This window comes from Astatotilapia calliptera, chromosome 10 (assembly GCF_900246225.1).
Source record: "Astatotilapia calliptera chromosome 10, fAstCal1.2, whole genome shotgun sequence".
Taxonomy (NCBI): domain Eukaryota; kingdom Metazoa; phylum Chordata; class Actinopteri; order Cichliformes; family Cichlidae; genus Astatotilapia; species Astatotilapia calliptera.
This window is the reverse complement of record NC_039311.1, coordinates 19,013,779-19,024,355: the sequence shown is the minus strand read 5'-3', so window position 1 is coordinate 19,024,355 and position 10,577 is coordinate 19,013,779. Positions and strand designations below refer to the sequence as shown.

The 10,577-nt window shown below is 42.4% G+C and overlaps 2 protein-coding genes across 2 annotated transcripts; one reads left to right on the top strand and one right to left on the bottom strand.

Moving 5' to 3' along the window:
- The first annotated feature begins 380 nt into the window (after positions 1 to 380).
- LOC113030754 (TLC domain-containing protein 2-like) lies at positions 381 to 3,664 on the top strand. The gene is made up of 5 exons (XM_026182444.1): positions 381 to 559; positions 653 to 714; positions 842 to 954; positions 2,605 to 2,810; positions 3,334 to 3,664. The coding sequence occupies exons 1-5, from the start codon at positions 381 to 383 to the stop codon at positions 3,461 to 3,463; spliced, it is 690 nt and encodes a 229-aa protein (XP_026038229.1). The 3' UTR covers positions 3,464 to 3,664.
- Positions 3,665 to 3,816: 152 nt separating this feature from the next.
- LOC113030732 (F-box only protein 40-like) lies at positions 3,817 to 10,564 on the bottom strand. The gene is made up of 6 exons (XM_026182417.1): positions 10,332 to 10,564; positions 8,577 to 9,758; positions 7,019 to 7,305; positions 6,718 to 6,849; positions 5,007 to 5,346; positions 3,817 to 4,264 (listed from the first exon to the last, which is right to left on the bottom strand). Exons 1-6 carry the CDS (start codon positions 10,332 to 10,334, stop codon positions 4,046 to 4,048), a joined length of 2,163 nt encoding a protein of 720 aa, XP_026038202.1. The 5' UTR covers positions 10,335 to 10,564; the 3' UTR covers positions 3,817 to 4,045.
- Positions 10,565 to 10,577: the final 13 nt, after the last annotated feature.

Sequence of the window (10,577 nt, the reverse complement as noted above, 5' to 3'; positions counted from 1 at the left end):
TGAGATCACAGTTGTTGGAAAACTTGGCGTGTGTGTACATATGTGTGTGGGGCTAGTAGAGCTGCTGAACTGTTCAGCAGACCTAACAGTACTGCTGAAAAGATGTCATAAAGATGAAGCGAAAGTGAGTTATGAAAGCCAGGGTTGTTGTCCTTGAGAGGCAATCGTACCATTATGTGTCCACGGCCCTTTACTATCAGCTATGAGTTTATCACTTGGTGTGCGTGATGTGCGTTAGAGGGCAGAGACTAGAAACAATATATGATATATAACAGTGACCTCACAGTGACACAAGCGTCTCATGCTCTCTTTTCATGAAGCGTGTTTCCACTGAGGTATGCACTGGACATGCGTGAGGTGAACTCCGCTCAACTATTGTTATGGATTTGAAATCAACACTTCTTCTCACTGGAGGCTCTGCCGGCTCTTTCAAACTGCTCAATGCAGTCATCAGAGTCCTGCCAACACCGCAGCCGGCACAGAGGAAAGCCTGGAAATGGAGGAATGTCAGCACGTCGTTAGCTCACAGCTGCCTGACAGGAGCGGGGGCTGTTTTATGGTTCGTAGAGGCGCGCAGCAGTCAGGGTAGTGTGGACGTTTGTTTTCTACTCGTGCGATATTCACTCTTCCTGTGGGCTCTCTCGCCCTGCAGCTTTTACCGTCACCCTCAGATGATGGAGGACCTGATCTCCTTTTGCTCCCTGCACTCCCACAGTCTTTATCCACAGGTGATGCCCACACAAACACACGCACACACACACACATGCAAATGTGTATACATTGAATTTCAAAAAATAACTTGATAGCAGTTTAATACTTTAGCATTGTTTAAATACATTAGCCTGCACGCATATTTCTACCTCTCCTCCAGGGTATTTTATCCACGACTTCCTAGACATGGCCTTGAACCAGCCCTTCAAACAGTCCTGGGAGCTACTCCTCCACCACTCTTTGGTAATGACCTTTGTGGGTCTAATGCTTGGGTGTGTTTTTGCTAACACAGTGTGAAAACATGAACCAACATACACTTTTTGTAACGGGAACACATCAGTTTATTTTACACAAAAACAGGGAATAATAATCCATCTATCTCAGTTAATAAGATACTTAAGATACTTCTCTCTTGTCCTTACAAATGTAAGTGAAAATTATGACCTCATAAGAGATCATAATGAGCTGCTTTTTGTTTTGTTTTTTACATTTTTGAATATGGAGGTAGAGTGATGCAGCTATTCACAGGATAGGATTTGATAGGATTTTTTGGACAAGACCCTGCGGAGTTGAGATGCTGGTGGGGGTGAAGATGAAACCTGAGTTCAGTGAAGTGAAGATGAGAGATGAGTCTGAAAAGAGATCACAGATTTAAACAACGCAGAGTGGAGGCTGATCGCCTCAAAGAAGCCAGGCAAGAAGAAAGTAGTAATGAAGAATATAACGATGTCAGTATTGAGATTGACAGCAGGGGAAAGTGGCAGTAATGAAATGAACAGACTAGCAGCCGAAGAGCCAGGAAAGCAGGCAGATGAGTGATTACAGATCTTCCTTATTGAACTTTCACATAAGCTTAATTTCTGTCATCCATTTAAAATACGGGATCTGAGTACTGTTTCATCTCCTGAGTGTGTAATCTAAGAACACAAGCACAAAGTTGAGTCAGTCTGGTGATAGCACTCATCCCATATCCGGGTGATAACGACGAGGTCAGTGAGCGAAACCTCAGTCGTGCTGCTCTATGCTGTGATTTTACTGTCAGCGCATACAGCAGACCTGCTTTCAGGCAGCACATGTTGTGTCATGGTGCGTTTGCTCCTGACTGTGCTGCTAAGTATCTCTATGCAGGTTCTACTTTATCCAAAGACACAACGAGTTATTTATTTTTACGTGGCGAACAGTTAATCCTGCACAAGCCTTTCTGATCAAAGTTCAAGGTTCAAGTTTTATATGTTTGCGTCCAGTTTTCTCAGAGTGGGTCACCACATTCCTGAGGTTACCCAACAGTATATTCTCCTTCATCAAGTTTGGCTTGTTTTTAATTTATCCAGATACTTAATTCATTAAATTCATGCAAAAAAAAAAATCTCACAGAATGTTTAGTTACATAACTCTTTTACCAAACTTTATTTACAGCGATTTATTAACATTTTAAACTCTCTTCTGTTGTCATTCTGTTATTTCCTGCGGTATTATTTTCAATAGTGGGAGGGCAGCAGCGTCGCCTCTCAGCACGCATCAATAACAGCCAATATAAAACTGATAATTATGAGATCAATCAGCAGAGCCATCAGCTGGTGTGTGCTGGCACAGATCAGCTGATCTCAGGGGACGTGTGGAGCTTGACAACCTGAAATTCATCCTCCAAATACTAATGATGGTGTGTAAAAATTCATTCATAAAAATTCATAATTATTAAAGGCTATAAAGCCTTTAATAATCATGGTCCAGCAGGTTTCTATATATCACTTACTGACATTCATTTCTGGGTGGTCTGAAATTAGCTAATTCACATTTTCCATGATTAAAACTTGTGATTTTTGCATGATTAACGTGTAAATAAAGTGTTGTATTGCTGTCTCTTTGCATGTGCTGTTTTAACATTTCTCTCAGGTGATCTCATGCTTCGGTTTGGCTGTGACGTCCCGCCTCTATCTGGGTTTTGCAGCGGTGTCTCTGCTGGTAGAGATCAACTCTGTTTTCCTTCATCTCAGACAGCTCCTCATCCTCTCAGGACGGAGGAACAAGCCAGGCACTGAACTCACCGCCCCTCAGCCCTCTCTCGCCTACAGCATCACCAGCTGGCTCAACGTGGGAACGTAGGTGGTTCAGGAATTCTTTTTAGCAGGAAGAAATGATCTTTTTATGCGAGGTGGGAAAAGATCATAAAGCACCTTTTTAAAAGCATTTTGAAGCATTTTTGAATATGTTACATCAAATAAATGTTAATATTATGCAAACTTAGCCTGAGTAAAGCCTCGTTAATTTTTTTTAATGATGGTTTCATTTATTAAGGAGAGGAAAAAGCTAATTCCCCCAAAACCTAATAATTGGTTGTGTAACCAGAATTGTTGAGCTTAAAGTTGTGAGGCCTCCAGGAAACCATCTGCGCTCTACTTTTACTTCTTTAATCTGTTTCCTGAAAGGCCTGTTTTGTGTTTATCTGCCTGAAACTGTTGTCCAATAATCACAGATGTGCCAGTTTTATCCCAGCTGCTCCCACATCAATATCTCAGATACTGTGCAAGATACTGAATCCCAAGCTTTCACTATCTGGGCCTTGCATGGTGACTTTAGTGTAGACTGGTATCTGTCAGCTTGTTTCTTCTGTTTCATCTGCAGGTTTCTGGTGTTTCGTGCCTGCACGCTGGGCTGGATGAGCCGCTGGCTGGCCCGTCACAGTGAACACATTCCTCGTTATGTCCTGATGATGGGGGCCGCCGGCCTGAGTGAACGTGGCGATGTTTTATAAAATGTTTAAAGCGGATATCCTCAAAAACATACGCAATGCCACTGAGAACCACTAGGGGGAAGCAGAGCTGTGTTACTCCTGCACAAGTGACTTGAATCCGTTTTCTACCTCATCACGTGGTTAACGCTGCACTTGCAATTCATTTTCTAAGCAAATATGTTTTGTTTACAGGCGTAACACAAAATAAAATAAAATAAAATGTGGATGCATAAGATAAAGTGTTTGGTGATACTATTTAGTCATGAAATCCCTCTCATTTCAGTTTATAACCATTTGCAAAGCATCTGTGAAAAAGAAACGTGTGAATAAAAACAGCAGATATCTGTAGCTTGATTTATTTATTTATAATTAAAATGAACTTCAGTGCTCTTCTGACATCATTTTTAAATATATGTAGTTTCTAAGATTCAGTTCAACATGTGACCCCAAAACTTATCTCTGTAAGCATTAATTTTATATTTATTGTGATTTTTCTCCTGTAATTTTAAAGTGAACTGCAGTGGCAGGAGATATAGGAATAGAAGGAGGGGGAAAAGAAGTTAACATGCAATAAAACCCCAAACCAGACCAGTTTACAGTGAACTACATCATGATTCTCTTCTGCTGGAACATGGTAACCAGAGTGGGAGGTTTGCAGCTTGTGTTGGGCTGGATTTCTTCTCGCATGCGTGGCAGGTAAATCTTCTCCGTCCTGGACTCCCTCTCATAATAACGACACACCTTTAGATGCTCTGAGATAGGCGGCACATCCTGAAAGCACCACGTATCCACCGGAGAGAACAAGGTACTGAACTGCCAGACCTGCAGTGATGAACAGCGATGGAGATGCAACTAAATATAAGGTCCTGACTGCAAAAGTGGGATATCTCACATTTTATTTCACATTAAATCTTTCAGTGCTTTGATTGTCCAGAATGGTCACTATTACAGTAGTCTAAAAAATGAGGTGATTTGCAGGCCTCTGCTTTTTCAAACTGGGAAACCATTCAATCTGTCATTTTTATTTATTCTGAAGTTGCTTCAATTATATTTAGATAAGGGTGCTCTTTAGGGTGAAGTCAATATTTCTAATATAATCTGCTCCAAGTGGTCACAGCATGAATTATGTGATTCATGAAGTCAGAAAAAAAGACTCATGATTACAAAGATGTTAAATTGCATTCATTCACTGACTTTTTGCTGTGAAATGTTGCATGTGATTACTTCTTTGGCCTTCAACAATTAAACAGCCTGGTAAGAAACGTCAGCGTTGTGTTTTCTAAACTAAATGTAGCATCACTTGATTACTATCAAGGCAACCCTGCTACATGATGACAACAAGATCAACAATCATCTGGTTTCTTGTGCCTCCAGCTCAAAGCCAAACTTGCACTCGTCCCTCATATCTTCCTTCTTTTATGCTGTATTCTTGCCTTTATTTCTAATATTTACTTCTAATCTTAATTGCCCCTTGGGGATAAATAAAGTCTTTCTGATTCTGATAAACATGAAATATCTTGCATTATGTCTACTGTGAGTCCTGTTAGCGTGGCTCCAATCTTACCCTCTGCTTCACCCTCCACTTGGCTCCTCCATGAGAGTAGGTCTTCCTCTCCCAGCGGAGGGTGACCATCCCTCTCTCCTGCAGCTGAGAGGAGCACACCTGCCTCATGAGGTGGGACACCATAGCCAGCTGGGACAGGGAAAAGCTGTCCAGGAAACTGGCCACGTGGCACAGCACTTCGTAGGGAAGAGAGGTCAGCGAGTCGTCCGCTCCTCCCGCTCGACTGCCTCTCTTCCTCCAAGCAAAGCTGGTGGAGGCATCCGTGCTCCTGGATGTCTGGGAAGTGTCACCCAGGCAAACAGAGGTGGTGGGAATCAGGCTGAAGCAGCCTAGATCATCGCTGAAAGTACAGACGAAACTGTGGTCTTTGAAAGAGTATTGGATTTTTATTTGCAGAGGATTAAAATGCTTTGACTCTGATCTGAGTTATAGATTGTTAAAATAAAAGTTATAGTAGCTTTAAGGTTAATTTATGCATCATATTTGTTATTTTCACAACAGTGTGATGTTAAAAGTGTGACTTGTGATGAAATAAAAGATTAACTGAAGTTCTGAAGCGTTGTTCAGTTTGATGCTTTCAATTTTACAGCCCAAAACCAAAATCAGGGACACCTTGCAAGCAATGAAATATAAGAGTGAAGCATTAAGAGCTAAACTTACAGATAGTGTATTTGTGTGCTTGTAGAAGCTACAAACATCCAAAAAGGAGAAAATATTACTCAAGGAGGCCAAAACATGACAGCTGTGTTCTGCATCTGCAGGATATGTGAACAGATAACTATGTGCAAAATGTTTAACTAGTCAGTTTGATAGTGTGTTTCTGCTGCCCTCAAGTGGTTACAAATAGTTGTTGCAGATTTACACGATTCACTTTGACATAAAGAGAAGTGTGGAAAAAAAAATCTACACGCGCCACGATTCAGCAGCTCAGATTCAGAAGCATCTTTAGCAGCAATAACGTGAAGTAATCATTTTCTGCAAGACTTTATGAGACTTTGATATCACTGTGCAGGAATCTTTGCCCACTCTTGTTTACAATGTTGTGTCATGGAGGTTTGTGGGCGCACGGTTATGCACGGCTCTCTTAAGTTCCCACCACAGCATTTGAATCAGTTTTTGGACGGGGTCATTGCAAAAGTACTTTCTTTCCCTGTACTTGAGATCATTGCCCTGTTGCATGACCCAGGCTCACATTTGACTCTTGAATACTTTGATATGGTTTTGTTTGTTCAAGTCAGTGGCTGCAGTGCACTCAGGTCATTTGGCTACAAAATAAGCGCAAACCATCACTCCTCCACCACCGTGCTTTAAAGTTAGTTTGAGGTGTTTGTGCTCACATGTTGCTTAGTTTCTGCCAAACCTCCACTGTGGTCTCATCTGTACAAAGGACGTAATTAGTAAATGTACTTCACTGTTGCTCGCAAATGTTTTTCAGATTATTGCAGTTACTCTCTGCCCAGCACTAAAGTTTACACAGGAGTCTATGCACTCCTGTGTAAACTTTCTTTATCACATGACTGTATAAAGAGCTTTTTTATTTTCTACACAACTCTGAATTGATTTTTTTTTATTGTTTATAAAGCTCAGAAAGTGAATTAGAAATGTAACTGGGACACAGTGCAGTTAGAATGTGTACCCTGTACCCCTCTAACACGCTTCAGCTCACAGTTAAATTTGTTTACATTTCGATGAACTCTGTGATTTCTCTCACTTGTAGCTGATGGTGGCTTCGTGTGTGGAGGGCTGAAATCTCCTCTGGCTGTAGCTGCATCCCAAGTAAGCGAGCGGGCATCTCTGCTCGAACCATCCGTTTACACACATCTGGATATCACTGTGGACGTTCCTGCACACGACAGAACATTTTTTATTAGAAATAGATCACTTTGCTCTCACAGTATCAGATGGGGTTTAGAGCATCATTCTGAGTCAGTGACTGCTTTGTGTATTTCTTGTTCAGGTCTTAATCTCTTTAAACGATGCAAAACCTAAATATTTAAGAAAAAACAACTCACTTGTAATGTTTGCCATATTCTCTGCGCTGGAAGGTGTGTCCACAGAGGAAGGTGAAGGCAGAGCTGGCCTTGTGATGTCGGCTGGTGACGCTCTCCACCTGCAGCTGAAGGTGCAGCTCAAGCGGTTTGACAGCCGTCAGGTCGGCCAGCGAAGTGTTTCTCCGGAAAGGAGCCGACAGAAAGCTGTAGGTCTGCGTGCCTTCGTCTGTTAACAGACCGTCTGTGGACACGCTTTCTGCAATGAGGTGACCCCTCAGCTCCTTTTCCAGGGAGCACAGCAGAGAGGCCTGAGCAGCCAATCAAACAACAGAGCAATATTTCATCGGGGAGCTTCGTAGCTGGTGAGCATTAAACAACAACGAAAGCAAAAACGACTCTCATTTATTAAACATATGACAAATATGACAGAAAACGTCATCAGTAAACAGTAACACTTGTTTGTTTACTCCGTACTTTGAGAAAACATGAATATTTGTTCTCTGCACATTTTGTTCCATTGGCTTGTGATGCTCCAGGATTTAAAATACAGTCTAAGAAGGTACAAGAAAGATATATTCCTGCTCAAGAACATGAAAGAAGTTTTTTCACTCACACTGTCGGCTTATAAAATGTAAAAAGAAATTAAAAGCCCTAAAAAACAACAACAACAACAAAAAAAACCCAACAGTTCTTTCTGATATTGTCCTGCAGCAAAGCCACACTCTCCTCTTAGATAACCAACTTAAGTGGTTTATTTTATAATTTTTGCATGTGTCCCAGCACTAAAACCTACCGAAGAAAGTAAAAATGAAAATAGACATACATTTTTGTAAATGACCTGAAAGAACTTCAGTAACTTTGTCTTCTCGCTTCAAACTTATTACCATTCACCTTCATCAGCTAAACTCTGTTTTCATCAGGGTGTCAGCTATAACCATCATGCTTTATATGTTTTACAATCATATTATTCCTGGCTTTTAAATCTCTTTTAATATTATTATTGTTGCATTTTGTTGTAAGGTGACCTTACAATTCAGGACAATGATTCAGCTCTATGAGGTTGCTGAATCATTTATAATGTTTAATTACTTTGACATACACGTCTTAGGACTGTGGATGGGAGCGCAGGAAGAACTAATGCACATGGAAAGTCTTAAAATCATTATGAGTAATGCAAAAGGAGGTATTGAGTCTGTGGAAATCCTTTACTGGACTTGTCTACAGAGCTTTTCAGCCATTCTGAATTCATGGGTCACCTCTCTAACAAAACTACAAAATGCACAGCATTAGCAACTATCTCGTGAAACAGAATGCAACATATATTCCTCTGGGGTCAATAGAGACTGAAAACTATAAAGCTAAAAGCAAGTAAGCAATCAAGCAAAACATTAAGACACACCTTTAAAACAATAAGCAGCTGTCTGCTGATAGGTCTGAATGCATGAATGAATCTGAATGAATCAGTGCTGTGTTCACTGCTTGTTTCTGCTGTACCTTAGTGACTTTTTTAAAGCCTTTGCAGGTCTAAAAGGACAATTTTACAAAAAGTCTACAAGGAGGTTCAATTTCTTTGCCTCACCTGAACTTCCTCCCACACTGGCATTGCCTCTAGTGCCACCCCCAGGTCACTGGTATCCACAGCTTTGCTCTCTCTTTTGTAAAAACCTGGGTTGCGGATGCGGCTCTGCTTGGCAGAAAAGCTGGTCGGGACTTTGAAAGTGCGCACAATGATGATCTTCATTGGCTCCAGGCGCTCATATGTAAACTTCTTCTTGTTCAGAGTGCTGGTCAGCAGTTTGCAGGTGTTTGATGATGTTGCACCTCCACAGGTATCTGCTTTATCTTCTTCCGTAACGGTGCTCAAGCCTTTCCCCCTCCCTTTAGCCAGTCCCCGTCCCCGTCCCCTTCCTGCCACAGCTGTCCCCTCAGTTTCCCTGCATCCACCCATCTCCATGCTGAACATTCGCTCCCAGGCGCTGTAATTTTCAAGATGATCAGCCTCTATTCCTGATGCCCTTGCAAGAGCCTCTCTTTCTTCCTGTGTAAGCCCCTGCTCATATTCGACCCGAACCTCTTCCTCCTCATCTTCTTCTTCTTCTTCTTCTTCTTTGTCATCAGGGGTATTATCATTCAAATTGTACGTGTTAAAAGAGGCCCAGGCGAGCTCACTGGCTTGTTTTGCAGCTGCCCTTTCTGCTGCCTCCTTCTCCAACATGGCCTTTTTCTTCCTCTCCTTTTCCTTCCTTCTCTCCTCCTCCATCCTCCTTTCCTTCCTCTCCTCCTCCTCCACACACTGGATCAGCTCTGGGAACAGTTTCTTCATCTTCATGGAGTGAAAGAGGCGGTCCTGGTCTTTCAGAGCCAAGGCCAGGTCCAGACACCTTCCCTGCGCTCTTTCTCTGAGCAGGTTTTCATGCAGCTCCATGTTTGGGAAGGAGTGGGCGTCATTGGCTGGCCAGCGGTTCCACTCCATGGAGCAGCACACCACGCTGGCCGGGCACACCTGGAGGTGAGCTGCCCGTGAAGAGCGAGGCAATTGGATTGGGCAGCCGTACTCAGCGTTGATGCAGGGCACCCTCACATTAGGGCAGAGCAGCAGGTGATCCTCTTCTTTGCACAGGTGGAAGAGAGCGCCACAGAGCAGACGGCAGGGGGTGACCGCACAGCACACAGAGGCCTCTACCCGAGCCCTGCAGCGGCGGCTGTAGCAGGAATCACAGTGGATGTGGTGGCGCACCTTGGAGGCCCGAGAACGGTGACTCTGATTTGAATGAGAAAATAAACAGGAGGAGCCAGCCGTGTAAGAATGATGACTTACTCAAAAAGCAACACAAGACATTAAAACACAACTCATTAAAGCTGAAATATGTAGAAGAATTAGGTGAAGAAGGAGTCAATGTCGCACGTTCTGTTTCTAACCTGACTTTCTTTCTGCACATCGTGTTGGCTGCTACATTGACTGACTATCCCGTCTTGAGCTACGAAGTGATATCATAGAAAAATCTGTGCTGTTGCACAATCATACTGGACATGCTTTTGCATGTTGGATGCCCAAGAACGATCACTCTGATTTGGAAAAACTAAGAGAGACCAGACTGATTTTTCAGGAGGTCTTACTAAGCCAGCTTCTTTTGTCAATTTTTAAAAGTAGAAACAATAGATGTATAACAAGACAGGTTTAAAAAGGATTTCGGCAAACAACATATGTGTTCAATGGAGAGATGACAAACATAACACACCTCATGTGACAAATGTAAAGCTGCTGAAGGAAAAACAACCAACAGCGTTTTGAAATTTTTGGGGGGATCTGACGACTGCAAAAATGAAATCATACCATTTTTTCAGATCCTCTGGTGCCAGGTCTCTGAAGCTGCAGGTCTGCCCTGCGAACAGAAAGGAAACTGTTAATCAGACTGAGCCCAGTGCATGTAAATGGACAATCAGAGGATATCAGCAGAATCCTGTGGCGTAAGATTCGAAGAGGGTTTGAGGTTTGAAAGGAGAGAAAGTCCTCGCACTCCTTCTGGTACTTTTAAAGACCAAGTGTTTCCATGTGTGTCTGTTATGTGTGTTTGTGTGT

Bases quoted from the DNA above. Each gene is read 5' to 3' on its own strand.
- LOC113030754 (XM_026182444.1), top strand. From the start codon at position 381: ATGGATTTGAAATCAACACTTCTTCTCACTGGAGGCTCTGCCGGCTCT. The intron at 560-652 runs GTTCGTAGAGGC...CTCGCCCTGCAG, and splicing joins GGAGCGGGGGCTGTTTTATG to CTTTTACCGTCACCCTCAGA. The intron at 715-841 runs GTCTTTATCCAC...TAAATACATTAG, and splicing joins TTGCTCCCTGCACTCCCACA to CCTGCACGCATATTTCTACC.
- LOC113030732 (XM_026182417.1), bottom strand. The intron at 6,850-7,018 runs GTGAGTTGTTTT...TGTCGTGTGCAG, and splicing joins GAATATGGCAAACATTACAA to GAACGTCCACAGTGATATCC. The intron at 5,347-6,717 runs GTGAGAGAAATC...CTGTACTTTCAG, and splicing joins GAAGCCACCATCAGCTACAA to CGATGATCTAGGCTGCTTCA.